At 63.0% G+C, this 27,843-nt stretch overlaps 1 protein-coding gene across 1 annotated transcript in view; it reads left to right on the top strand.

Moving 5' to 3' along the window:
• CCDC187 (coiled-coil domain containing 187) overlaps positions 1-23,825 on the top strand; it is a 32,326-nt gene extending 8,501 nt beyond the window's left edge. The window contains exons 6-24 of the mRNA XM_090275286.1: positions 208-302; positions 1,754-2,334; positions 2,690-2,777; positions 6,457-6,549; positions 6,656-6,768; positions 10,111-10,187; positions 10,538-10,651; positions 11,708-11,829; positions 11,951-12,042; positions 14,846-14,931; positions 15,549-15,652; positions 16,508-16,595; positions 18,500-18,646; positions 19,254-19,420; positions 19,719-19,882; positions 20,538-20,656; positions 20,966-21,066; positions 21,518-21,594; positions 22,120-23,825. Of these exons, the coding sequence (XP_090131412.1) occupies positions 208-302; positions 1,754-2,334; positions 2,690-2,777; positions 6,457-6,549; positions 6,656-6,768; positions 10,111-10,187; positions 10,538-10,651; positions 11,708-11,829; positions 11,951-12,042; positions 14,846-14,931; positions 15,549-15,652; positions 16,508-16,595; positions 18,500-18,646; positions 19,254-19,420; positions 19,719-19,882; positions 20,538-20,656; positions 20,966-21,066; positions 21,518-21,594; positions 22,120-23,825 (4,134 nt within the window). The remainder of the gene's footprint in view (positions 1-207; positions 303-1,753; positions 2,335-2,689; positions 2,778-6,456; positions 6,550-6,655; positions 6,769-10,110; positions 10,188-10,537; positions 10,652-11,707; positions 11,830-11,950; positions 12,043-14,845; positions 14,932-15,548; positions 15,653-16,507; positions 16,596-18,499; positions 18,647-19,253; positions 19,421-19,718; positions 19,883-20,537; positions 20,657-20,965; positions 21,067-21,517; positions 21,595-22,119) is intronic.
• The last annotated feature ends 4,018 nt before the right edge of the window (positions 23,826-27,843 follow it).

Genomic DNA, 27,843 nt, shown 5'->3' with positions numbered 1-27,843 from the left:
TGCGGGCCACGGCCTCCACTCCCCGGAGTCCCCACACGCCTGCCTGCCTCCCCCGGGCGCTCCGGCGCTCCGGAGGGATCCCGTCGTCTCCGTGCCAGCCCCTACAGGGGAGACCCCGCGGAGGCCGGAGCCCGCTTGGAGGCCCAGAGGCGGCGTCTGGGTCTTCCGGCCTGGATGGGGCTCCGATTGTGTCCTCCTCTGTTTTAGGGCCTGGAAGCACCCGGGAACCTGGGGTCGCCCGGGCTGCGGTGGAGCAAGGTGACGTCGGGCACGGTGCTGGGCGACCAGGAGGCCCCGGGCAGGTGGGTGTGCACTCCCTGGACGGGCTCCTCCGGGGGCGGGGGCGGGGCGGCTTCCTGAGCCCTGGGCCGCACAGAGCCGGGGATTTCATGGAGGCGAGAGTCACACCACGTCAAGAGACCGAGGCAATGGCCTCGAGCGCCTTCACTGTGCAGTCCGAACCTCTGTCTCGTTCCAAAACGTTTCCACCCACACGAGGGAGCCCGTCCCCATGGCCGTCCGTTCCGCTCCTCCCCGGCCACCCCCGTCACTTTCCGCCTCCCTGGGTTCGTCTGTTCCGGACATTTCATAAGTGGAACCCTACAGCCTGCGACCTTCGGGGCCTGGCTTCTCCCGCTGAGCACGTCCCCTGGCTCAGCCCTGTGGCATCGTGTGTCTGGGACCCGTCCCTTCTTAGGGCTGCGTGACGCTTCCCTGTATGCAGGGACTGCAGCTGCGTCAGCCATCCCTCTGCCTGCGGGCCCTGGGGCGCGTCCCCCCTGGCCGCTGTGAATAACTGCGGTGCACGTGGCTGTGCGAACGTCTCCCTGAGACCCTGCCTCCGGTTCTCTGTGGGGCATGCAGGGGGGGGGGGCTGCTGGGCCACGTGCCGTCCTGCGTCCACTCTTTGAGGCCCCGCCACGCTGCTCTCCACGGCGGCGGCCCCGTGCTCCGCTCACACCGGCAGCGCGCGGGCCCCGGGGTCCCCACGTCCTCGTGAGCGTTTCTCTCCTTCCCCTTGTTCACAGTAGCGTTTCCCTGGTGACAGCAGCAGCCAGCGGCTCTCCGTGTGCCTGTCAGCCGCATCTGCGCCTTAGGAGGAATGTCTGTCCACTCAAGTTCTTTGCCTGCTTTTGATGGAGTTTTTTGGTTTTCCCGTTGAGTTCTCGTTCTTTATATATTCTGGGTTTTAAGCCTTATGAGATGTATGTTCTAAATTTTCTCCCATCTCAAAGGTTGCCTTTTCACTCTGCTGACTATGTCCTTGGATGCACAGTTCTTTGGGTTTTTTAAAAAGATTTTATTTACTTATTTTTAGAGAGAGGGGAAGGGAGGGAGAAAGAGAGGGAGGGAAACATCAATGTGTGGTTGTCTCCTGTCCCGGCCCACCACCCAGGCCCGTGCCCTGACCAGGAATCGAACCAGCGACCCTTTGGTTCGCAGGCCGGCACTCAGTCCACTGAGCTGCACCAGCCAGGGCCACAGTTTTATGTTTTGAATCAATCCCCTGTGTCTGTCTCTTTTGTGGCCTGAGCATTTGACATCACATCTGAGAAGCCACCACCTGCTGTCCTGACGCGAACAGCTGTGTGTGGCCGTGTGGGGGCTCTGAGGCTAGTCCGGTCAAACCCACACACACCGTGGACACACCCTGGCTCTGTCACGGCAGCACCGCCATGCTCACACACGTGTTTCACACACACCACTGGACACAGGGGCATTAGCCTGACCTCTGCACCCTCTGTCCCCACAGCTTCTGCCTGTGTTTGAACAGAGCCTTGAATGGCACCGAGACCCTGGAGACAGGAGGCCGCCAGGAAGGCTGGGAGGGTGCTCCCCTGCTGAGGTCCGCCAGCTCCTCCCCGGGGCCCCTGAAGCTCCAGGACCTGACCGCCCCGCACCCGTGCCCGGGGCTGTGCATCTACCTGGACCCGGAGGAGGCCGAGCGGCCCGGCACGCTGGGCCCCCTGCCCTCCCGGGACAAGCAGGCCCGGCTGCAGGCCCTGGAGGCCACGGCCAACGTCCTGCAGCAGCGGATCGACATCCTGACGGCCAAGCTGCTCAGGGCTGAGGCGGCGGACACTCCCGGGGACCTGGCCTCGGACCCGCTGCCCTCGCGCCCCAGCACTGCGCTTGCGGCCCCTACGCCCGCCGCAGCAGCCTGGCCCAGAGCCCTGGTGCCCAACGGGGACAGAGGGGCTCCCTGGGACACGCCAGCCAGGCCGCTGCTCCCTCCCACCTGCTTCCGGGACAGCGGGGCACTGCTCTGGAGCCCCAGCTGGGGGCGGCGGTGCAGCGTGAGCCCCAGGGCCAACCTGGCCAGCAGTCCCCCAGGTAAGGTCGGCACCAGGCCACACTGACTACCAGCCCGGTCAGCGGTCAAGGGAGCCCCGCTTCCTCACTGTCTCTCGGGGATACCCTGACAACATCACAGTTGTCGTCACTGAGAAGGTGGCGGAGATGACAGTCCTGGCCCCGGGAATGGCACATACTCTGTTTCCTGTGCCTGGCGTGGCTCTGGCTGGAGGGGGGCGAGGTTGTCTCCCTGCCCTGCCTCCCAAAGACGGGTCAGAAAGAAGACAGGCTGCCGGGCCCCTCCTGCTGCGGGGTGGGTGCCCCACCTCGTGCCCCACCAACCAGCATCCCCTTCCTTCCCTTGGGCTGACACCTGGTGACCGTCTCTCCGCAGGGCTCGTGGAGGATGGACTTTCGGAGCTGGACAAGAGGCTGGCATGGATCACGGCTTCCTTCCGGACCCTCAGCCCCTCGGCAGGGAGGTGAGCCTGCGGGTCCCTGCCCGCCCAGCCACGCCACGAGCCGAGCTGTGGCTGCCTCTCGTGCCCCAGGGCAGGGCCCCGCTGCCCAAGGCCAGAAGTCCGGCAGGGTGTGGCCAGGCCTGGCAGGAGAGCAACGCAGCTCCTGGCCCACTCGTGCTGCTGTGACGCTGGCCAGGCAGTGGCTCTGACACCTCTGTGGCGCGGCTGTGTGCCATGGCCCCGGTCCGAGGCCCCACTGATGTGTGAGCAGGTCCCGGGATGTACAGCCCTCCCTCCGCTCCCCACATCGGTTCCGGGCCCCAAGGGACACAGTCAGCCACGCGCTGCTGTGTCATCGGTGTGACCGGCAGGCTGAGTGTGTCCAGGGGACACTGGTGCAGGCGCACCTTCATCCAGCCTCCGTGTCTGTGTCTAAGTCCTCGCAACGACGTGGCCACAGACCCTTGTGCCTTCCTGTGGCCTCCATCCCCAGCACTGGCTGTGGCCTTCTCTGGGGGCCACTTCACACAGGTCCTTTCCCAGGGGTCGCTGGGTTTAGCTGCAGACAGATGGCCCGCCTGGGGCTGGGCATGGGGGGCCCTTGGCCCTCCCGCTATCCATCTTGCCACCAGGCCTGGGCCTGGTTTTAGGGACCTTCTGCCGTGTCCACCCTGACCCCAGGGCCCCACAGCCTGGGCCATCCTCCCCCAGTGGTCCATTTGCTGTCCCTTCTTGTCAGTAGCCAGTGTCCCTGCTAGTGCCCCCTGGGTCTCCGCTGACTCCCCCTCCGGAAGGGCGTCCTTCCTGCCGGCCCAGCCCCTACATGGTCCTTGCAGGACAGACACTTCCTTGCTTATATGGGACCTTCCCTGGGCAGCTGTGGCCTCTTGACTTCTGGGCTCATGACCGTGCTCGGCTCCCCAGGGACTCGCCTGCAGCCCCGAGAACTAGCCTTTCAGCCCGTCGTCCTCCTGCCTCCCCCGCCTCTCCTGATGCCAGAGCAGGCGCGGGTCCGCCTCCCGTCTTCCCGAGTGGCCGGCAGCAGCCTCCCGGTCCCTGTCCCAGCCAGTCCTCCTCCCTGGCACACTGCAGGGCCCCGGGGGTTCTCGGACCATCTCCTGCCCCTCTCCCCTCTCGGTTTGGGGACTGGAGTGCCCTGGGGCGGTGGTCTGCAGCCCGGCCTTGGTCAGCCCCTGGGACCCCAGGCTTGACAGGTCAGAGCTGAGTGTAAGGAGAGCTCCAGAGGGGACACAGGCTGGCGAGTGGGCTCCAGGGGGCTGGCCCTGCCTGTGCCCAGGATCAGCCGGCGCCCACCGGGACCACCTGGGACACACCAGGGGCTCCTCACCACCCCCTCAGCTGGTCTGTGCCCACTTCGCACCCAGCGTTACGGGGCCTCTGGGGGTGTAGAGCTTATTAACAGGCTGAAAGGGGGCGTGGACACCGCGCTGGGGCGGCGCGGGCGAGGAGCACAGATGGGGCGGACACACCTCTGTGGGGCAGGGAGCCTGATGCCACGTCCGTCCGCACTGGACTGCCTCAGGGGGTCTGGGGGGGGTGGTGTCAGGGCAAATCCAGGTCTGGGCTTCAGACTGTTGGCCAGGAGCAAAGCCACATGTCCCCTGCCAGCCCGGGAGTCTTCCCTAGGAAATGGGAGGGGTGATGCATCCGCCTGGAGTGGGGGCGCGCCTCAACCTCTCCCCACGCCTCCCCCTGGGGACATTTCCCGGCCTGTGCACCTCCTCTGCCTGTCACTCCCAGGGATCCACACCCACCCTGCCTTCCTGACGCCCCCTGGACCTTGCCCATGGGGGGTTTGGTGTTCATTCCTCCCAGTGAGACTTAGCCTGCCCCCTCTACCCTGCCCGGGCCCAGCCCCAGCCCCGTCCAGTTGGGGGGGATTGGAGTGTCGCCACCAGTAGGGGTCAGCATTGGGCTGCCCGGCTCCGGCTCTCCCACCCACTTCCCTGCCGGTCCTTCAGAAGGCCGGGTGGGGAGGACACCTTACATCTGCTGTCCTACTGCTGGATGACCCGCAAGGCCCTGGGGGCCCAGTCCCAGGTCTCGGAGCCCAGGGACAGAGGCTCACGGTCCCCAGGGCCCTCTCCCCTCACCCCCGCCTCCAGTCCCAGGCACTCCCACCTGGGCCCTGAGTCCCCCTGTCCCAAAGCCCTGACCAGGACCCGGGGCAGAGGCGGAAGTCACTCACAAGGCCGCACCATGACCCAGTGCCCTGGAGCGTGGGGATCAGAGCCCAGGCGCTAGCTGGCCCCTTGGGTGGCCTGGAAAGGTGCCGAGGCTGTCCCTCGTAAGTCAGCCGTCCCCACTCACTGCTTCACAGCTGCAGTTCTGTGGCCATGCCCCACGTCCCCTCTCCCGCTGCCCAGACCCAGGGATGGAAGTCACAGCTCCTCTCTGAGGCCAGTTTCTGAGTCGGGGACATGACCTCTTTCACCCCGTCCTTTCCCTGCTGGGACCATGGTGCTCAGTACAGGGTGGAGCCAGCCTGTCACCAGCATCACATGGTGAGGACACCAGGTTGGGCCCCCGGGGTGCCCGTCCACCTGGCATCTCTGGAAGGAGGAGGGGGCTGCCCAGCCTCTGCAGGCCCCTGCACCTCCTGCATCGCTTCTAGCACCTCTGGGAGAGGGGTTCTCAACTGCACCGTACAGGGGGGAAGACTGATGCGCGGAGCGGAGGGACTTTGCCCAGGGCACACGGCTCGTGGGAGGGCAAGCCAAGATTCCAAGCAGGGCCTGGACTCAAGAGCCCATGCGTTTCCCTGTCTGCCCACCCTCTAGTCCTCCAGTTCTCCACTGTTCCCCGGGAACTGGTCGGAAATGCAGTCCCAGGCCCAGCGGCCCTCCTGAGCCTGAGTCACTGCGGGCCGGCCAGCTGTGATCAGTGTGTGCACAGTCCTCCGGGCCGCGCACTGAAGCCTGTGGTCCACCAGGGCTCAGCAAGCCACGGCCCCCGCGGCCCATCACCAGCCTTTGCAAATGAGGGTTTCTTGGTGCAGGTCCACACCCGTGTTTACAGAATGAGAGGGCTGCTCTCAGGCCCCAAGGGCGGCGTGGGGACTCTGGCCCTTTATGGGGCCTGCTTGCCAGCCCTGCTCTAGGCAGTTGAGGGAGACCCTGGCCGGTCAGTTGAAGGCCATTTATGGCTTCCCTTCAACCAAGGCTTTGTGGGGTAACACCCTCCTTCGTCTGCGATCTGCTCCTCGGTGAGGCTGGCATCCTAAGTTCAGGTCGGGAGGAGGGAGGGAGAGTGAGCCCGGAGAGGACTCTGCAGGGACCTGTCCCTCCTCCCGCTTCATGGCCCTGCACTCCCAGAGCGGGGGTGGGGACTGCGCCCTCCCCAGCGTTCCCAGGTCCTCAGCCGCTGGGCCTAACCACGGCCTCCCTCATTGCTCTTCTCAGCCCCAGGGCTGCTCACTCTTTCTGGAACACTCTTCCACGTCATCTCCCCTGCAAGCCCGGCAGCTGTGGGGGTGGGAGCCGGGCTCCGCTCACCACCTTCCGGAACAGCAGCTGGCACACGGCAGGGGCTTGACCAACACCTGTTGCCTCTGGCACCCTGAGGGCTGCTGGAGGAGGGCCAAGCTCCCGCCCGGGTCTCCAGGGCAGGTGGTGCCTTGTGGCAAAGGGCACTCTGATCCTGGCCCCAGTGCCCACGGTGACGGCCTGTGCTCCCACAGGACTGCCGTCCCCTCGTCTGAGTCCCCACCAAGCGGGCCCCACCTGCCCACGCTCCCCTCCCGGCCCTCTGGACACGGGTGCTTCCTGCACGCGTAGGCCTTTGCTCCTCCGGCCCTGTGGGCCCAGACCCCCACCCCCAGCTCTCTAGCGGCCTCCTAGCAGACCCACCCTGCTCCTGTGTGTTCTGTGTGTCCCCAGCTCACTTGGGTCGCCAGCCCCGCTGGACCCCACCTGTGGCTCAGTGTGGCCGGAGGAGACACCGTTGGCCAGACGGGCGGGCCTGGTCATGCCCTGGACCATGCGGAGCTGCGGTAAGGGAGAGCCTGCGGACAGGCCCTGGGCTGGCTGGTCGGGTGGCCGGGGAGGTCCAGTGGGGACCCCCTCCACCGCCTGATGCTCCGGCGAGGTCCTGCTGGCGGAGAGAAGCCCTTTTCTCAGCAGAGAGCACCCACGTTTCAGTATTAAAGTGTTTGGGGGGCTTTCGGGACCCGGCTGCTTCTCTGTGCTCTTGCTGTGCTTTGCTGCGACGAATTTGCTGGGAGGGACACACAGCCTACATGCCCCCTGCCACCTGCCCTCCCTGCACTTGTAGGGTGGGAGGTGGGATGGCATCCGGGGTGAGGCCAGAGCTGGGGGCAGAGGTGGGCACTCTCCCCCGACCCCAAAGGGAAAACCATCAGTCACCTTTTGAAAGGACAACATACCTGAACCCTGGACCACGGATCCGCGGACCAGGGGTCTAGAAGGTGTGCGCTTTTGCACTGACTCACTCCCTCGGGGAGTGTTCAGTGGGAGGCCTGGGTGCCCGGGCAAGGACGGGCAAGAGCAGCCGCTCTCTGCAGGGCCATCCCCTGTCCACAGGTGCCAGAGAAGGGCCGGGTCAGCCTCCTGAGGAGGGAGGGGCCTGGCTGGAGGCTGCCCCAGCCCCACTTCCCAGGGGGCCCACCCACACCTGCTGTGCCTTCTGGGAGGTGGATGGGGGGCAGGGAGGAGCCGGGGTAGAGCCGCCCCACCCACCTGAGAACATCTTTCCTGAGGCCTTTGAAGTCTGGTCTGGGTGAAGCCATGAGCTGTTGGCCAGGGCCTGGCAGCTTCCACAGGCTGAACCTGAGCGGGCCAGGTGCCAGGCCTTCTAGAAGAACCAGCCCCCATTCCTGGTTTCGACTCTAGCTGCTTCTGGAGGTGGGAGCAGGGTGGGCAATGGGTTCTCCCCAAGTTCTCGGTCCCTGCTGTGAAGGAGCTGAGCCCCCGGCTGCCCTTCCACCTTCCTGGGACAGGGCATCCTTACACCTCTCTGCGTGTGCGAACTGCCGTTTTTAGATGGGACTTCTGTCCTGTGGCTACAGGCAGCCCTGAAGAGTCATGTGCAATCTGAGTCGCTTCTCCTGGAGTGGCTGAGAGGAGGGTCTCAGGTAGCAGCAAGCAAGCAGTGCTTGCACTGGGCTCACATCAGACACCTCCTCCAGGAAGCCTCCCAGATAACAGTTGGGCTGGGCCAGGTGCTGCCCCTCACCGGGTTGTTACCTGCTCTGTGGGCATCAAACTCCTGTTTGTGCATCAGTCTCTGTGGGCCATGAGAACTTGAGGGTCTGGTTGTTATCGCAGCCTGGCCCCTGGAGCAGCACCTGCCATGTGTGGGGTGCCTGCTGGGGAACAGTCGCTGAAAGATGAACTCCTGAACCCCGAGTGCCCCTGGGCCAGGCACCGTATGTCACGTGTGGGGTCTCACTGGCCTCACCTGCCTCACGTGTTCACAGAGCAGGGACTCAGCTCTGAGTGGGTCAGCTCCAGCTTCTACAAGTGGGTGCAGCGCTATCCCACGGAACCTTCTAGACTCAAACACCTAGACCAGCGCTGTCCCACAGAACTTTCTAGACTCAAGCACCTAGACCAGAGCTGCCCAACAGAACCTTCTGGAATGAGGGAAATGTTCTAAATTGCAAGCTATCCTATATGGCCCCACCCCCAGCTGCATGTGGCTCTCTAGCCATTGAAATCTGACCAGAGTGACTGAGGAGTGGAACTTTGTGCTTTATGTCCTTTGAATTTAAGTGTAAACGGAAGCAGCGCGGTGCCTGCCTCTGCCACGTGGGCCAGCGAGGCTCTGACTCTTGGACTCGGGGTCTCTCCGAGCCGGGACGGGTGTGACAGAGAGCACCCCTTGTCATCGTCATCATCACTGTTATTAGCAATAATGATGGTGAGGTGCTAGGTTCTGGGGGCTCCTCACCAGTTATCTCCAGAGGATTGGGGGTCATCCTCTGCTTGGTGGTGTGACCCTGAAAGTCTCTGGGGGCTGCCGGCTGCTTGGCCATCTAGGGCGGTGCCCGTGGCAGGGTCAGCTTGCCTTCTCCCGAGTCACAGCTCGGGGGCACACGGCCCGTGTCTCCCTGGCAACCTGTCAGGGGTGCCGGCGTGGCCAGAGATGAGCAGCTGCCGGCCCTGGAGGAGGGTCCGCGGGCGCGTAGGCCAGCAGGCCCGGTGAGGGGCCGGCACCTTCTCCGGCTTCAGCCTTGGAAGAGCACAAGCAGAAGCAGGGGAGGCGTTCTCCCTTCTTGAGGGAGCTTCGACTCAGAACAGACCCTTGAAACCAGTTCCTGGAAGTGTCTTCATCCCCGTGGAGGCCAGTTTGCCGGGAGTAGGGGGGCACCCCAAGCCTTGCCCCAAATGCTCGGTGCACGCCAGGGGCCAAGAGCGCCCGCTGCTCAGCCTGGCTGGGTGCCTCCGAGTTGCTCAGCCCTCCCAGAAACAACCCGGGCGGGGCCAGCCTCAGTCCACAGCCCTTGGACTGCTCTGCCCGTGGGAAGCGAAGCCGCCCTGCTCTGGGAAGGAGGTCCACAGCGGAGAGATGCTGTTCTCCCTGCACACATGTAGCAGCAACCCGGGAGCCACCTAAGAGTCGCCGGGAGGACCTCCCGTCCTCAGACCGGGCCCCTGGAGGGAGCCGACTGTGCTGTGCCCTCCCTGGCCAGCTCCCACCAGGACGCAGGCCAGGAAGACGGAGGTGGGGTGAGGAGGAAGCGCGCTGGCCGCCCTTCGACCAGGAACGCACCCCAGATGCAGCCTTGCGGGGCTGGGGAGCACTCACGGCATGCAGAGCCCGGGCGGGGTCCTCAGAGGTCACCAAAGGAAAGGGCAGCCCCTCCGCTGCCCCTGGGGACTTGCTTAGCCCAGGGAGGCTGGGGTGTTCACGCTCGCGCTCTGGAAGAAGCCTCTGTGTTAATTCACGCCCCCGGCCGTGGTCACCACCGGGACGGTGATGATGACAGCCACCACGGCCGGGTGCGCACGAGACCATCTCACTCGTAGGCAGGCGGTAGCCTCTGTTTCCCCCCAGAGGCTCTCATGGGCCAGTGATTTGCTCCAGGTCACCTGGCCAATGGGTAACAAGGGAGGGAGGTCTGTCTGGTGACAAAGTGCCTGTCACCTCTGCAGACCCGAGTCATGGCCGGTGGGGAGAGTAGGGCAACGCAGCTGCGTCTGTCTCCTCCTCATGGGCTGCGGCCCCTCTGGCCCTCCCGGGACATGTGGGGAGGGGGTCTGCTGGGGAGTCGGCCGGGACGCCTTCCCTGGGGGTCACGGGCGCTGGGGCTGAACAGGGACACTGAGGGCGCCCAGCCGCTCAGCAGCCCCTGCCCCTGTGGTGTCTGCAGGTCACCCTGGCCAGCCATGTGCCAGGCACTTCACCAACATCCAGAAGAAGTCCCTGAGCCTCCTCCAGTCACTAGAGGTGCGTGCCAGCCCCCTTGTGCCAGATGGCTGACAGCCGTGTGCCGTTAGGCCTCTGCTATTTGGGGCGAGCTGGGAGCAGCCTTTGTCCCCTTGAGGCTGAGCAGAAGAGACTCGGAAGCAGGGAGCTGTATTTGACACCTGCGGAGACTGCGAGGCAGGGCGGGGGGCGGGGGGTGGAGGGGCACGACAGTCAGACTGGCCCAGGTCACCCAGGACACGTGGGGCCCTGCCAAGCGCGGGGTCCTTTAGGGGGACACACCTGTTCTCAGAGGTGGCACCGCCTGTCCTCCCTGCTGTGGGAGCAGCAGGCTGGGGCTGGAGAATCCTGAGGCCTGGCCCCCTCTGCAGCAGGCCCGGCAGCATCGGGAGCAGGCGCTGGCCCTTCTGCGACAGCGGGCGGAGCTGGAGGTCTGGCAGACGCAGAAGGCCCTGGATGAGCTGCTCTTCAGACACCGGCTGGAGGTCAGTGGCTGTGCCCTGCTTCGCGGCCCCGCCCAGGGGCAGCACGCCCGCCTGCCCCTCTGAGACTGTGGCCTTCCTTACAGAGTGGGGCTGCCTGCCTTTGCGGGGGGGTCAAGCTGGGGAGGTTGGGAACACGCTGCTTCCTGAGCTGCGGGCCCTGCCTGTGCCCCAGAGAGGAGCCGGCCGTCTGCCAGAGGCCTCGCGATAGGCTCTGCGTGGACGCTCAGTCCAGAGCAGAAACAGGGTGATTTTCCGACTGGTGACCTGGGGGCTCCTGGCGGGGGTAACTGAGCCTCCCGCCTGCCCATGTCCTGGGCTTGTGGGCACCTGGGCTGAAGGCTGTCCGTCGGGCTCACCAGCGGAGGTGCACGGGACGGGGCTGCCCGGGAAGGGAAGGGGCCCGGACCCCTGAGCCCGCACCCGTTAGCCTCAGCAGACGTGCAGCGCCGGCCCGTTGGGGTGGCCCAGAGGGTGCCCAGCCCAGGGTCAGGAGCCTGATGTGTGCGGTCTGGTCAGACAGGGCGGACCTTCTTGGAAGTGACTCTTCTCTGTGTCTTCGGTCTGGGGACTGGTGGTGGGATATTTTCCTAGAGCACATTTAGGGAGGTGTTCCGGGGGAGTGACCGAACCCAAGGAGCATGTGGGCATGTGTGCACACGTCTGTGTGTGCATGTATGTATGCACACGTGTCTGTGTGTACACGCACAGGCAGGTGCCCTCAGGCCCACACAGCAAGACACATCTGGCCCCATCTCTCCTCTGGCCCCCTCTTCCCGACTCCAGCGTCACATCTGCCGGGTGACTGCAATTCCTCAGGCGACTTCATGCAGCCACACTGGGGAAGGCTCCGGCCCGGGCCTTACTCTGTGTCAGCTGGACACCTGCCCCCCTTCCCTCACCCAGCCCTCTCTGGGGCGCAGGGAAGGGGCTGCCCCACATGGAGTCTCCTGCCTGTGGTTGGAGACGCGCCTGGGCTCGGCTCCTTCCTGGCACCTGGCCTGCCCACCAGCCGGGAGGCCGCCTGTTCATCCTTCACTCACACACCTGTCCTCACAGAGGCTGATGGGGAAACATGCGACCCGGGCCGGGCCAGGAGCGGCTTCAGAGCTGGGGGCGCTGCAGGTGCGTGGGGACCCGGATCCAAAGACCTCTTGGAGCGCTGTGACAGGCAGTCAGAGGTGCGTCCAAGGCTGGGGACGGGGGCGCCTGCCGGACGTAGAAGCCGGGGCAGAGGCTGTTGGGGAGGGGAGGGTGCCGGTGCTGCTACAGCCGGGTCTCCAGCGCTTTCTCACCTGGCAGATCGCAGCCTCCCCTGGGCAGAGATGCTGCTGCGCCCGCACGGGGCCCTGAGGAAGGACGGGGGCGTCAGGCCAGCCAGTCAGCCTCCGCAGGTGAGGGGGTCCTCAAGGGCAGAGCACGTCCCCGGCATGGGCCCCGAGGGGGAACCGAGCTAGGCACCCAGCAGAGGCCCAGAGAGATGCAGTGCCATCCCCGAGGCTGCGCAGTGGGGGGTGGCGAGACTTGAAATCGGGTCTGTCCAATGCCAGAGCTGTGACTGACCGCGGGCAGCGCTGCGTCTGCTCTAGGGGCGAGCTGGGCATCGCGGGGCCGGGACACCATTGCCACCCGCATGCCCCCGGGGCCAGGAGGCCCGGGTACAGCACAAAAGTGTTTGGTCGAGTCTGGGGGGGGGGGGGAGCTCAGCAACTGAGCCGTGGCCGAGTACAGAATAGCGGGGTGTCATCCTGCCCTGTCCACCCTGCTCTGGGACTGACAGGGCCTCAGCTGCTCCCGCCCTGCTCCCAGCAGACCTACAAGGTGGCCCTCGCTGTCTCCCCAAAGCCCTGGTTACAGCCCCTTTGGGAGCAGGGGGCCCCACATTTTCCAGGCCCACCAATATGCCCTCCTCTGTCCGTTTGAGGGTTTCCCTGAGCCCTCTCGAGTGCTGGCAATAAATGTCCAGCCCAACCCCCACAGTGCTGGGTGCTGGGGGGTGAGGGTCCCTTGCTGCAGGTGGCAGGTGGTAGGGATGCAGGGTAGACCGCCTGGAGCTCCGTGCCCATCAGAGCGGGCGGGGCAGGCCCTGTGAGCACCCAGTAGCTGCTCCGCCGTGTGGCTCGGCTCCCGTTAGCAGGTTCCAGTGGAATTTCAGCTCAGTCCTGAGCATGATGAGGCTGGGGTCTTCCCCAGGCTCCGGCTGTCTCGGCCAAGGTCCCCTGGGCTCTTGAAAGGAGAGAGGCCTCTGCTGCTGTTGGGTGGCGTGTGTTCAAATCCACTTTGTCCTGGGTTCCCATCAATTACTGAGGGCGGGGCCCTGGGCCAGCCCCTGTCACTGAGGCCCTGCCCTTCTCTCCTTGCCGTGCTCTGCTCTCGGCCTCTGCTTCCTGCACTTGAAACTCAGGAATGACGCTCAGGAACACTTGGGATTATCACGCGCGCCTGACGGCCTGACCCCTCTGTCATCTGTCCTTGCCGGATAACCCCTTTGCCTGCCGAGTGCTGTGTCTGATGCTAATCTAGCTCCCCCCGCCCCCCCCCCCCCCATCCTTCAACCTTTCTGTGTCGTTGTCCTTCGCCGTGGGGTTCTTGTGGGCGGCAGATCCTCCGACCTCGTCTGCCTTTCCTTATCCGGTCTGGCCATCTCTGCCTTTCTCTCCGCCTTCGCTTCCTCCTCTTTTCCCCGCGGGCCTAGGGGTTAAATGCATGTTCCTTCCTGATTCCATTTTATCCGCGTTGGCGTAGGAGCTGCGCCGGTCATTTCAGTGGTTGCTGTGGGCTCTCTAGTAACACAGATAAGACACACCGTCCTCCACTCTGACCCCCGTCTCCTCACCTAGAGCAGAAGGCTCTTCCCACACGCCTGTGTCTCCTTTTCTGGGCTTTCTGCTACCCTTTTCATGCCTTTTGCTTGGAATATTTCATAAACGCCCCAACACATCGTTGTTATTTTAAATGCTCAACAATCCTTTAAAATTTATACATACATACACATACACACATGTGTATACATACACCTGTATGTGTGTGTGTGTACACATGTTTCCCTTTACCCCCTGCTCTTCGTTCCTCCGTGTGGGGCCGGATCTCCTCCCTGGCACCATTTTCCTTCTGCCTGAAGGACTCCCTTTGTCACTTCTGGTAGTGCCGTTCTGCTGGTGACGATTTCTTTGAGCTTCCGAGTGCTCTGCCCTAAGACCCACCGATCATGAGGCTCTGCCGCCTGGCCTGGGGAGACAGACACAGCCCCCAGCCTGCCCGTCCTCCCGGGAGCCGCTCTCCCCTGCTCTGGGGCTTCCCCACAAGCCCTCCCCCACCGGCCGGCTCCCAAAGGCTCCTGGGGGAGTCTCCCCAGGTCCCCAGGGTCTCTGCGCAGCTCTCCCCTCTCTGATGCTCCATCCCACGAGCCCTAGCTGCCTTGTTCTCTCCAGATTCTTAGCTCCACCCCTCTATCCCCCAGGGGGGGGGTGTCTGCCAGGCTCTGCCTCAGTCTCCCCTCCCGCACTGCAGCCCAGCGCCTCTCTTGAGGCAGTGAGCTGTGACCATCAGGGGTCTCTCAGGGATCCGTGTGCAACGTTGCCTGATGTGTCTGGAAAACCATTCTTTCATATGTGTGTGTGAACATGTATCTGTATGTATGCATACACACATGTATTTTTTGTTTACTTGTGTTTTTTTTTTATTGCCTGTTTACTTGTTTTTTAAAATTTCTTCTCAGCGGGACAGTAAATCTACAATCCACTCGCCTTTGCTCTCTCCGGGCAGAAGCGCGGGTGCTCACATGGCCTTTTTAGAAGTATAAGTTTTCCATCACCAAAGGGCAGTCAGCAGTGGTTGGTGGCCTGGCAGCTGCCCAAGCCAGGAGGCTGGGTGGCCCTGCTGTCACCCCATCTGCTTGGTGCTGGACCTCAAGTAGGTCACTCTCTCTCTGGGCCTGTCTCCCTTTCAGTGGAGGTGAAGCCACTGGATGGAGTCATCTGTGGGCCCCCCACCTTGGGTCCGTTGGCTCACACACCAGAGCTTCCTATCAGGGCAAGGGAGGCAGCCAGGCCCTGAGACACAGCCTTGTGACCTGGTGTGAAGCTGTGTGTATGTCGGGACATTAAATTGCCTGAGACATCCTACTTCTAGAGCCCTCCTGTAGGAAAAGCCCCTGGAACCCCTCTGACCCAATCACGGCCTGCCTTCTGTCCTCAGAGCCCGCGCAGGAAGGGAGGCCAGACGAAGCCCTCTCCCAGCTGCCCCCGGCCAGGCTCTATCCTGGGGACAGCCCCATCCACCAGGTACAGGGAGACGGCCCCTGGGCGGGAGGAGCATAGGAGTGGGGTCCAGGGGAGGCCCTGGTAGCCAAGAGTAGATCCCAATCTTCCCTCAGCTGCCTCTCCAGCAGCCTGGGCTCAGGGCTTCTCCCCGGCGGGTCCTTGGCTGGGGAGGCTCGCCCGGCCTTGGGAATCACCCGCCCTTCCTCCCACTCGGGGTGCGGGGGCCAGTAGGTGAGAGCAGGCAGCTCAACAGGCCGCTTCGGGCAGGGCTGGCCCGCGCCACCCAGGTGGCACATTCCAAAGCAGGTGGCCTGGCCTATCCCAAACGCTCTAGAGCACAAACAAGGGCTGGGCTGGGTTGAGGCTGGGCACGAGGCCAGGGCGATGAGGCCCCCGCGCCGCCCTCGGGAACTCGCAGTGGCAGAGAGGGCACGACATGGGGATGAGAGTGGCGCAGTCCAAGGGGGCTTCCCACAGCCGCGGGCCGACTCCCCTGGGAGGGCGCACCACTCGCGCCAGGAGAGGCCGGTCCCGGGAGCTGCCTGGAAGCTCGGCAGGGCTGGCCCGGCCCGGCCCGGGGGAACCCAGCGGGGCCCCGGGGCGCCAAGCCCGGAGCTTGCAGCCGCTTCATACTCTAGATGTGGCGGCAGAGCCTGCGGGAGCACGAGCTGCTGCGCCTGCGCGAGAAGGCGCTCCAGGAGAAGACGCGCTCGGAGCTGGCCCGGCTGGAGCATCAGAGAAGGTGGGCGCGCGGGGTTGCGCCCCCCCAACCCCCGCCTGGGCTCCGCCCCCGGGGTTCTGGCCCCGCCCCCGGCCCTGGCCCTGACACAAACTACTGATTCACATAGCAATGGGTGTTGGCAGAAAGTCAGATAAGGCAGTAAAGTAGCAAAAAATAAATACATAAATATTAAAGCCACCCACAGCCCCAACTCTCCGAGACAGCGCTGCCTATGCTTGAGCCTGCGTTGTCAGCTCTTGCTGGGGGAAGTACCCATACGGCTATTTGAACAGCCTTCGGAATCGACAGCACAGACTGTTTATAACCTGAGCGTTCACTTAAAAGTCAGGAACACCTGTCCGTGTCCCTGCGTAACTGCTACAACATGCAGGGTGCCCGGCGCAGAGGGCCTAACCGATTCCCTAACCAGCCCCTAGAGCTGGGACTGCTTCTCCAAGACACGATTTCCCTAAAGTGGACCCCGAGAGGCTCGATTGCCGTGTCCGTGAGAAGGCCTTTTTGGCTTCTTGGTGTTGCCACACTGGCCTCCAAAGAGGTTATTCTGGCTAAGATCCCCACCGGCAGTTTATGAGGGTGCCGGGCTGTGGATGTTCTAGTCCACACCCACCCCCTTCCCCAAAGGACCCTCTGGCTGGGCTGGGGCTCCAGGCTGGGAGGTGCTGCCCTCCCTTCGTCTCTCAGGCCCAGAAGCAGTCGTGATGGGGTGAGGAGGAGGACAGGCTTGGCACCAGGACCCCAGGGCTCCCCCAGTCTGCCCACGCATGGCCACCTCCTCTGGGTGCCCTGCTGCAGGAGGGGACATCCCAGGTCCACCTGGCTGGCTGGGGCTTTCACATCCACTTGCCCCACCCCCAGGTGTCTAAGCAGCCAGGGGAACGATGCTGCACTGGTGGCCTTGGCAGAGAAGCAGCGGCAGACCCTCAGCAACCTTGAGCAGGAGCAGGTAAGGCTGGCTTGACCTGGGCAGCGGGTAGGTGGTGAATTCTGTGACTCTGTGGTGGTCATGTGACCACAGCTCAAGAATTCCGGACCGAGCCCTCCCCATGCCTGGGGGCTGCTCAGACTTCCCATCTCCACCCTAGAGGGCCTGTCTGGACTGGGGACGGAGGGTGGCAGGTGCGGAGCATTCCAGGTGGGGTGGGGGCAACAGGAGGAGACTTGGACAGAAAAATTCAAGTTGTGAGAAATGCTCACAATAAACACTGGGACACAGGACTTGAGCAGCAAAGCGAGGCGTTTACTCATGAGTCTGCAGAGTCGGGCGCATGCTCAGCCAGGGGCATGTGCAGGCGAAGCAGACAAAGAAAACTGGTTTTATACTAACGTGATTAGCTCCCCCTCCCCTCCCCTTCTCCCCCATTTCTACTTTACTGGTTAATCCGGGTTCACAATCCAACGTGATTAACTACTTAACTCAGGGTGTGACTAACTAAGGGTAATCTAGTTATAGGTCTGTCTCCAACTTATTTGCAAAGTTATCCAGCTCCATCTTCCCATTTCTCTGTTTGGTGACGACAATCTTCCTCCTTTTGACCCCAGAGATGTGTGTGAGGAGCTGCGGAATGTCGTTTCCTTGCCCCTTTTCCATGGTTCCTCTGTTCATTATCTCCTACTGGTTTGAGAGTCACTGCTTGCTTCTTTATCCCTAACAAAGTGACACTCTCTGCAAGGCATGGCTCCACCAGTGAACCATTGGTAGAGACTCTCGGTACCTCAGAATGGATGAAGAAACTACTCAGGTGTTTTCTCTGAGGAAAGTCGCCCCCCGTTTCTTTATCAGCCAGGATTTTTATCCATTTTCCACCCGCAGAAATGCATAAGGAAATGGTGCAGCCCTTCCCCCAGTGGTCGGGAGGGAAAGGGAAATGCAGATCAATGAAGGGTGGAAACGCCCGGGTAATTTACACAAGGTCAAAAGCCTTTCCTCTTACTTAATCGTTCTGTCCTTCGCATCCTGCTGACAAGGATTTGAGGCTATTCAGAGAAAAGCAGAGCAGGTTCCCTTTTTCTTAAAAGCCACTCTGCATTTCTGTTCTATCTTTAAAACCCCCTGGAGGGTGGGACTCATACAAGCATGAGAGAGAAACCTGCTGGTTAAGTCCCAGGTTCCCGTTCTGGGGCGGGCTCCGCACAGCGGTCGCCAGTCTTTCGAACCACCCTGCCGGTCTCCCACAAACCATGAAGAGGGCTTAGAAGGGGTCCAGTTATCACATGGCAATGAGGGTGGCCCAGGGAACAGACCTTGCCGAAGGGCTTGCCTGGCCTCCCACCTGAGAGTGAGCCCTGGCTGGAGGCCCTGGAGCTGGCCAGCGGCAGGGACCGCCCCCCAAACCTGGAGTCCCGTGTTGCAGGTGGAGATGCAGTGGTGGGGGCTGGGGCCTGGGACTGCCTCCTCCCCGGGTGGGTGTGCAGGGACCTGAGCATGGCAAGGTGGCTCTGCAGAGGGGTGTGCTGTCAGAGGTGCAGCAGGGAACCAAGGACAATGGGGACAGTTGAACAAAGGGACGGGTTCTAAAGGTGAGGGAGTATCGGCACCTGGAGAGGGAGAGCTGCGTGGGGAGGGCAGGGGCGCAGCCAGCCTGTCCCAGCCCCACTGAGGGAAGGCCCCAAGGACGAGCGCTCCCCGTCCCTCCTCCCTCCTGCCGGAGCCTCCGGTTGGCCAAACCCAGGGGGAGCCCCAGTGCACGGGGTCTCCCGGCGGCAGAGCAGGGTGAGAAGGGGTGGGGCAAAGGGAGGCCCCACCCAGTGCCAGAGCCGGCAGCCCTGCACCCCATTCATTGGTGGCGTTTTCTTCCACATGTGCCTCTGGGCGGTCATGGCTGACATCTCCTCCTCTGCCTGCTTCAGAGGGAAATCTGCTACCTGCGTAACTGTCTCCTGTCCTCGCACCCCGAGAGGATGCTGCTCATGCAGCATCACTGGGACATCCTCTCTGTGCAGAGGTCCTTGGCCCGCCTGCAGCAGGAGCTTCAGGCCACGACCCGGCTGCTTCAGGTGGGCACTCACCCGGGCTGGAGGCCCAGGCGGTGGCCAGGAGACACTTGTCACCAGGCTGCTTTGTGGGAATGTGCAAGTCCCTTGTAAAAACATTCAAGGGACTCTGGGGGACACTGATGGAGGGCAGGTGGGATGGCCACCTGCTGGGGCGGGGCCAGGAGGTCTCCTGGGGCCCTGGACAGGCCCTGGAGGAAGAGCCAGACCCCTAGTGTTAGTGGGAGGGGCTCCAAGGCAGGAAGAAGCACAGGGCTCCTTTGAGAGGCCAGCCCCTTTGGGGACCCTTAGCAGGGCGCTTCCTTGGCCCAGCACCCCTTCCCTGGGGCGGGCAGGGTGGCTCCTTCCAGCCTGAGCTTCCTCTGTACGCTGGGAATGCCGCTGGTCTCACATGGCAGGTAAGGACGGACGGAGCTGGGCTTCATGAAGCACCGGGCGAAGGTTAGCAGGTGCACCGTGGGAAGACGCCAGCACCCAGGTGCAGGGCTCCCGGGACTTAGGCCCACCTCTCTCAGCCAGGTGCCTGTGTGTGGGAGCACGCTGCCCGCCCACTTTCCGAAGAGAAGGGCCATGGGGTTCGTGCCAGCTCACCCTCTGCTGTTCCTCACAGAGTCCCAGCCCCGAAGTCACGGCCGCCCGGGACGGGGGCTCTGAGACAAGCCAGCAGCCAAAGGGGCCTGCGCAGGGCTCATCGTGCCCCGCAACACCCCACAGGCCTGGCAGCCCCACGAGCCACCAGCCCCACAGAAGCTCTGATGGCCCACAGGTCCCACTGTGAGTGGCCACGGGCGCCCTGGCCCTGGCGCTCACCATCTCCCGCCCCCACGGCCCAGTGCTGCGTCCCATGCCTTGTCACCCCCCCAGCATTGGGGCATCGGACCCTCCTTGGGGCTGCTAGGTGGGGAGGGGCGAGGCCCTGTCTTTCCTTGTCCATGCACTGACTGCTTGGCCACTGACCACAGCTGTCCCCTGCATGTGACCCACGTCCCACTTGTAGAGAGCTGTGGCCGGGGCAGGACACCCGGGAGGGCACAGCCTGGGCAGGCAGTCGCCACCCCTCTGTCCTGCCTTACAGCCCTGTCACCGAGCAGCAGGATGGGCTGTCCCCTGGGGCAACTTCAGCTGTGGACGATCACCTGCAGCCTCTGAGGCCAGCTTGGGGACAGGAGACCACTGCGGCTGATGGCCAGCCTGACGCCCAGGGTGGGCTGGTGGAGAGCGGCAGCCGTATGGGCCAAGGTAACCAGGCGGAGCAGTGGCAGTGGAGGACAGGGGCCACTCTGGCTGGATGTGGCTGCTCTCAGCTCAGGACACGGAAGAGGCTCCCTGGGTGACACCCATCACCGTCACAGCCCACAGTGCCTCGGCCTTCACCAAGGGCCGTGGACGAGAGGGTGGCATTCCCGTTGGCAGAGGTCCCACAAGCTGGGCTGTAGTCAAACAGCTCTGGTCCCCTCAAGCTGGTGGCCTTTGGACTCACAGACCCCTGGGCCTTGGCGCCCGTCACCTGCCAGGCCCTGGGTGGAAGGAAGGGGTAGGAAGACAATGATACACAGACATGAGTCCCTGGGGCTTCCTGGCAAAGGCCCTGCTGCCTCCACTTTGTCCCCACTCTGCTCTTCTCTGGTGACCTTGACATGGTCAAGGCCTGCCCTTGCCCTGCCTTCTTCTACAGGTTTTCCTGGGACTCATATCAGTGATTCTCCCATAGTGATACTTTTAGAAGCAGATAACCACATGATTTTATGTCTTCACCTGAGCCCAGAACAAATAAGAGCTGTGGCTATGTTGAATTATCAGATTTTTTTAATATGGCTTCAGATTTCCTGGACATGATGTGTCCTGTATCCTGTGTCCTGTGCCTGTCAGCACTGATGGTCCCTCTGCCTCACAGGAGACTGCCAGACCAACCCCAGCCCCTCGCCGGCAGATGAGGAGACCCGGGCTTGGACGGACAGCCATGCACAGAACTTCCGGGGTGGAGGGGGGCCCTCCAGCCCCCAGGAAGCCAGCGTGAGTGGGAGCCTGGCCTTGCTTTGTCGGCCCTGCCATGCGGCTTTGGGTGGGGTGACCTCGTCCAGCAGGTGAGGGTGCAGACAGACTGGGGCCTCTTTGGCTTTTCCCAGGTGGCCCGCCTGCTGTGGGTCCTTGGAGCCCACTGGGAAGAAGGGAGTCTCCAGGGCCCTCTGCGGGGGGTGGTCTTTGTTTGTTTCCATTGGCGCCAGAGCACTGGGGCTTTCTCCACAGCTAAGGGACAGGGGCCGATGCTGGCGGAGGTGGCCACACCCTGAATGTGGCATTTCTTCAACTTGCTTCCAGCAGGTGGATGAAGGCAGAGTGGGGGCGGAATCGGAGCTGGATTTTCTCGGCAGCCCTGAGGGGGAGGCCCCCAAAGCGGAAAGCCAGTGGTCAGAGGAGCAGAGGTGAGGGTCCTCGGGGGCTGCCCGGGCCTGTGGTACCTGGGGCCCACTGCTCCCTGGACTCTCGCCAGGAGCCCTCCCTCCCTCTTGGTGCCCCTCGCACCAGCCGGCCCGCTGTGCACCCTCAGCTCACCCCGTGCCCCCCTGAGTCTTAAACAAGCGTGTCACCTGGTAAATTGGCCCAGGAGCCAGTGGGGGAGGGGGCAACAGGAGGGGGTCTCCAGGGAGCACATGCCTCTGAACCTCTCATGTGGCAACCCCCACCCTGCTCCCTGGAGCAGTGGGGACTGAGGCCAGAACATACTAGAGACAGGGCCCCTCACCCTGACCTGTGGAGCCCTGTGCGCTGGCAGTCACCTCTCCACCTCCTGTTGGGGTAGTTGAGCCGAGAAGAGACTGGGAGGATAGGCTCCCTCCTGGGAGCCCCCTGGACTTGTCCACCATGTGTTTGCAGGACAGAGACCTGTCGGCAGGAGGACCCCCACAACCTCTCCTCTCGGCAGGAAGCTGCCCAGCTGACCACATGTCCAGGTGATGCTCCGCCAGCCCCCCCCTAGTGCCCCCGCCTTCCTCAAGACCATTGAGCCCCTACTTAAGGATCATCCAAGCCACTTCTAAGTCACACCCAGCCTCTCCCGCAGCTGGGCTGGGGGGCCACCCACAACCCCTCACATCACAGGGTCCCCATTGGCAGGTGAAGGACTGGGGAGGCTCCCTGTCTGGAATATCATGTCTCAAATATAAACAGAAGGAGACAAAGACAGCCACTCAGTCTTTGAATGACAGGGGCAGTTCTGAGCCTGCGCCCCTGTGACGCAGAAATGTCCTCGCAGAGGTGGCTCACTTCCCGGTGGTAGCGGGTGGGGCTGAGCTAAGCGCTTGGAATCCCATGCTGGTGCCGTGAGCATTTCTTCTGCCTCTGCCTGGGCTTCCCGGCTCTGGTCCCCTGGCTTGGTCGCGGGGTGTGGGCTGCTGCCATTCCAGCTCTGGGGGATGTCACAGGACAGCAGAGTGTGAGACTATTGGTGACATCCCCATACTCTCCTCTCTCTGTAGCTCCTGCAGCGGCTGAGGAGGCGGTGCCCCCCACCCAGCGCCAGGGCAGCCCCCTGCCCCAGCTCACCACCCCCTCTGGGACCTGCTCGGGGTCTTCAGTGGGGTCCTGCACCCCCTCTCCTGTGAGCGGCCTGTCCTGCCCCTCTCTCCAGGAGTTCCAGAAAGTGTCTGCCTTTCTGGTCCAGCTTTCCGAGAGCTCCGTCTCCCTGTCAGACTGGGAGGCCGGGGACAGTCCAGACGCAGACCTGGGCTGGTCCGGGGAGTCCTCTGCTCGAGACTCCGGGGGTCTGCATGGGGGCGGAGGGCAGGCAACCTGGGAGAGGCCGGCAGGCCGTGGGGCCAGTCCCCTGCACAGCTCCTGCACTGTGTCCGGAGGCCCAGGGTCAGAGCCGCTGCTGCCACCTGATGTCCCCTCCCCTGGGGGGGGATCAGAGCTGTCAGAGGCATCTAGCGAGGTCTGGGATGAGGAGATCCTGCCGGAGCCTGGCACGGGTGCCCAGCCAGCCACAGGGCGCTCCTCGCCTGCCGGGGGCTCCCACGACCTGGAAAATGTGGGAGTACCCCACATGGCACTGCTCTCCCTGGGCCCTGGTGGGGGACAGGAAGCTTCTGGAGCCAGCAGGAGCCTGACTGGTGGGTCAGACACAGGAAAGGCCAATCGGACGTGCCCGGAGGCTGCCTGCACGGTTCTGCCATCCAGTCCCAATTCCTGCAGTGACTTAGACCTGTCCCTCTCCTGTCCCTCAGGGTCCTCGGCGTCCAAAGGGGCGGACTTCAAAGCAGGGGTGCCTGGGCCTCTTCAGGCCTCTGCTCACTGCCCAGAGGGGCCCTGGGCTCCTGGCTCGCAGGCACCCCCTGACCGAAAGCCCCCACAGGCTTCTCCTGGAGCCCCATGCGTGCTGGCAGCCCTGGGAGCCGAGAGCTGGGCACCCGGGCACGGGAGGAGTGGCGACCCCCCTGTCCGGGAGGACACCCGCCCCTCCCCAGGCAACCGTGTCCTGCCTGAGATCCTGTCCCCAGTGGACGAGGTGCTGTCCTATGGCAGTGCTGACCTCCCGTCCTTCACACACAGCGACGCCCACCTGCCTCCGCCACCTCCCACCCTCTCGGCAGAGAGTGGGGCCCCCCCCAGCCCCCACTCAGAGGGCTTCCCTCCCCCGCCTGAAGAGGCCGTGTGTGCTGGGGGCTCGCTGAGCCCCCCAGAGGAGGGCACCTCCACCAACACTTGCGAGTTGCCCTCCTTGTCTGAGGAGGGACTACCCGAGGCTCCGTCCCTGGGGCCCCAGAAGTCCAGCCTCTGCCCGGGGGCAGGTGGACAGGCTGGAAGCCTCAGGGACCAACTGGGCGAATCAAGTTCTGCTGGGGAGAACCAGGCTGTCGGGGGCCAGTGGACTGAACCCGGCGGCTGGCTAGGGTCCCCCTTATGTGGGGGGGCAGGCAATGTGCCGGGCAGGATCCCAGGGCTGTCCCACGTGGCCCGTGTGCCTGGGGAGGGCCTGCAGACATTGTTGGCAGCTGGCGACACAGAGCTGTCTGACATGTGGCAGGGGGACCGGGCTTCTGCTTCAGACGGGGGTCCCTGTGCTGGCCCGCCCGGCGTGGACAGGGCCGCGGTGGCAGATCTGGTCTCCTCCCAGCTCGCCCGGCGGATCCTGCGTGACATGCTGGCTGTGCTCTCAGAGGTGGCCCCGCCGGGCAGCCAGTGACTGAGGCGCTGGGTGCCGGCCCTGTCGCCAGGCCGCACGCCGCAGCGCTGGACAGTCTCTGGGAAGGCGGCACTTCTGAGAAAAGAGTAGACGGCCTGCGGTGACCCAGAGATGTCATCGATATCATTGCATGTGCGTGTGCGTGTGCGCTGGAAGCCTGGGCTTCCCCAGGCCCTGCAGACGGTCACCTGATGCCGGGCCCGAGGCTGGACGGTGACTCCTTGACATCAACTGTAAACTGGCTCCGTCTGCAGGATTCTGGACGCCCGGCCCATCGCTTCCATCGGGCCCTCAAAGAGAGACCCTGACCCAAAGGGAGGGAGCGGCAGGAGTGGAGGTGTGCGGGGCGCGCCGGAGGCCGCTGCCGGGGACAGGGGCGAAGTTCCCAGACTTGAGGGAGAGCCGTCCTGAAGAGCCGGGGTGGAAGTGGGGCCTGGGCACAGACCTGTCACAGGCCGAGGAGGCCACGTGCCAGGGCGGGGCCATCGGCCAAGGCCAGGAGGGGAAGAGAGTGGCTGGGGACCCGTGAAGCCAGGGGCTGAGGTGGGCTGGAGTCACGGCTACTGGCTCGCGCCGCTCAGCTCCGCTCAGGGAATCATTCGTGGAGATCTCTGTGCGCGTGTGACCCCTGGGGGCCCAGGGCTGCCTGTGGCCCATGTGGCTGGGGAGAACCTGCCGACGCTGATGGCAGCTGGAGGCCCAGGGCTGCCTGGCACGTGGCTGGGGGACCCAGCCCCCGCCAGGCTTGCGCCTTCCCTGTGGCTGGGTGACTGGCGTGCATGTCTCCTGAGCTGCAATGCACAGATTAGAGGACGTGGCAACTCAAGGGTCAGAGGGCACCTCACCACAGCCAGCCCACCCTCAAGCCTGTCCCCTGGGGGCAGACAGGCCAAGGCCTCCCCCAAAGATGCTCCTCTGGACGCCTTGGAAGAAACAAGAGCCCATTTCCTGGTGACATCCATTCCCTAACGTGCCCTCTGTGACCCCCCCCCCCCCCGCGTGTACCCGGACTGTTTTCAGAGGTGTTGCAGTCCCGCACTGGAAATCCATGCTGCAGCGGCCAAGAGGACTTCCTGTGGGGGAGGTTGGGGAAGACCCGGGAGCGGGAGCGGGGCCTGCCAGGTGAGGCCCTTGGGGCCAGGGTCTCAGCAGCGGGGGGCCTGGGTGGTCCTGCGGCCGGCTCCGTAGGACAGCTCCAGGGCAGCGGGCCTTCGTGGACCTGCAGGACTGGCCACGGCAGCAGTGACGCCTGCCCACAGGACGCACCCTGCAAGACACTGACTGATAGGCTCTGACGGGGTCCCTGCAGACCCTCTCACCCAGAGCAGGTTGTCACCATAGCTGCTGTCCTGACAGAAGCCATGGGACACTCGATGGGGACAACAGCAGACACTTAAGTCCTGTCTGCCTGTTCCCAGAACTTTGTCTCTGGGCCACAGTGGGGGCCTGAGCTACGTCTTCCCCCGAGCAACTGGCAAGCTGGGGACTGCCTTCCAGCGAGCATGTGCTGCGGGGAAGTCACTGTAACTCATCTGTGTCTTCTATCGTTTGTCATCTGTCTACGGTCTGTCACCTCTCATCTGCCCATGGAATCAGTCATCTCTCTATTGTCTATCATCCAGGCTTTCTTTCCTAGTTCCCTTCCTGAGCTGGGAAATCCCTGCTTGATTGGGCGTCCAGAACCCACTCAGCGGTGGGGTGGCCTTGGGAACGTCTGGTCCTGGTGCTGATCCCTCCAGGGCTCGGCTCCTTGCAGGCGCCTAGGACCCCAGGCTTCCCCAGCTCTAAGAGCGGACCTCACTCCCTGAACTACATTCATGGACCCCGGGGGAGCCCCACTTCCATGACCCGTAGAGTGGGCGAGGTGACGCCTACAGAGCTGGCCTGGCAAAGCCTGCGCCCCCCAACCCCGCCTCTGGTGACGGGCCCCCGAGACCCCTGAGAAAATCACAGGGCCCTTCCTTCGCCTCTGGGTGTGGCCTTCAGGCCCAGGTAGCCGCCGTCCCATGCCACCGCCTCGCCACTGCGCCGAGAACGAAGGCACTGGCTGACAATTCATGCTGATGCCATGCGGCTGCTCCCGGGCCCGCCTTCACGCGCAGGCAAGGTTTGGAGCCGGCGAGGAAGCGGGCTTATTCTCTGGGCACACAATTTCCAACCACATTTTGAGCTTCAGTTTCTTGTTTTGTTTTTTTATTAATTCCTTTCTAGTTTTCTGAACACATTAGTCTATAATTTTTTATTTTTTTCCATTTATGGCTGACCCTTTGGGATTTATGAGGCCGCGTGAGAGGAATTATGTATTTTACGCACACGCATTCGGCATGGCAATAAATCTCCCACGTGGAAACACTGCAGATCTGCCTCCAGTTCTGTGGTCTCCCGTCGGCCGTGGGGGTGGGCGCGGGCATGGCACTGTGGCCAAGCTCGAAGCTGGGACCAGGGCCCTGCGATATGACCTTGCCCGGGTGGCCAGCAGGCTGCAGCGCTGCTGGAGTCATCTCTGGGCCTGTGTCCCCGTGTCCCTGAGGACAGCGCGACCTGAGGGAGGCGGGCTGTGAAGTGACTGGCTACAGAACCGTGTTCACCGAGGCGGTAGGCATTTGTAATCCCGGCCCACGTGGCGTGCGCAGGGCCAAGGGCTCGGGCGTTCAGATGTATTGACCCGGCGAGCCTTCAATATCAGGATTGTTCCCATGCAGGCCTCACCATGATCGCCTTGGCTCCGATCCCCAGTAACCTCTTGGGCCAATAAATCTTGATACCTGCCTCCAGAGAAGTCATTATCTTTCATAGAAAATGATTATTTCTCAGTTAAACCCCACATTTAATTTTCCTGCGATCTGTCTCTTTCAGCTTCCCCGCTTAACGGTCCCTCCTGCATAAAATGCCCGTGAACACGTCTTCAGGACTTGAGATCCCAGATTATTGGGCCAGCTTTACAAGACCCTTTTCTTTTTTACTCTGCACGGCCATACCAGCCACTCTTATAAAACACAAATGAAGGCCACAAGGGCCGTGTCTGGAGGGGTAGTGCCACGCGCTGGGGATCCACTTAGTTGGTGCCTTCCTGTGCCCAGGGGGTTGACTCCCCAAACTGCTGGCCTCTAGTTGGTCCCTCTAGTTGGGTTAAGCAGAGTGACCCGAGAGGATGTGTGTTTCTGGAAGACACTGTTGGCAGCTGTGTGAACCCGTTGGGCCAGAGTGAAAGCAGACACTGACAGCATCACCAGATGGACGGAGGGGACCACCAGGCAACAGCAGGGCCCTGGCACAGAGCTGAGGCCCACCACACCGTTGGAGGATTGGAGGACGGTTAGGTTCTCCTGCAGCTAGGGACAAGGCTGTCAGGTGAGTGCCCCCAAAAACCAGGCCCAGAAAGTCAGTGCTGACCCACACTGGCTCCCAGGCAGCACTGAGGTCCTAGAAGAATGCCTGCAAGTTGCACATCTGTCCCTGTGGTCCTTAGTCCTACCTGCCCACACTCCGCCATCAAACACCAAACTGCTTCTCGGCGTTTGTCCCCCAAGCAGCCTGTCCTTTGCCCTAAGCAAAGGCCTCTCTAATGCTGTGAGCACAGCTGGGAGAAGGCTGGTAGTTTTTGCAAAACGTGACTGCAGGCTTGGGGACAGGATAAGATATCTCTGTCTCTGTCTCACACACACACACACACACACACACACACACACACATGTGGCCCTGCCCCAGGGCTTTGCTCCCTGTGTGTGGGAACCCCAACCAGCCCAACTTACCCTCTGAGCTCCAGGCTCACACAGCCAACCCATGGCCTGACCCCTCCCTCAGTGGTCCAAAACTACTCCTGGTTTCCACTCTTACCCTGAAAATTGCTCTCCTGCCCCTCCTCTGCTGTCTTTCATCTCAGCCAAGAGCAACTGGCCAAGAGCACACAGGCACACATGACCACTTTGTCTCACACTCTGGATTTGATCCACCACATGTATTACCTTTAAAACATCATCAGCACTGCCACCCGCCTCTTGTCACCATGTCACAGGTC

This window comes from Furipterus horrens, unplaced genomic scaffold (assembly GCF_987537825.1).
Source record: "Furipterus horrens unplaced genomic scaffold, mFurHor1.1.pri manual_scaffold_4, whole genome shotgun sequence".
Classification (NCBI taxonomy): Eukaryota; Metazoa; Chordata; class Mammalia; order Chiroptera; family Furipteridae; genus Furipterus; species Furipterus horrens.
Note: the sequence above shows the minus strand (reverse complement) of the source record. Positions and strands in the feature narration are given on the sequence as shown.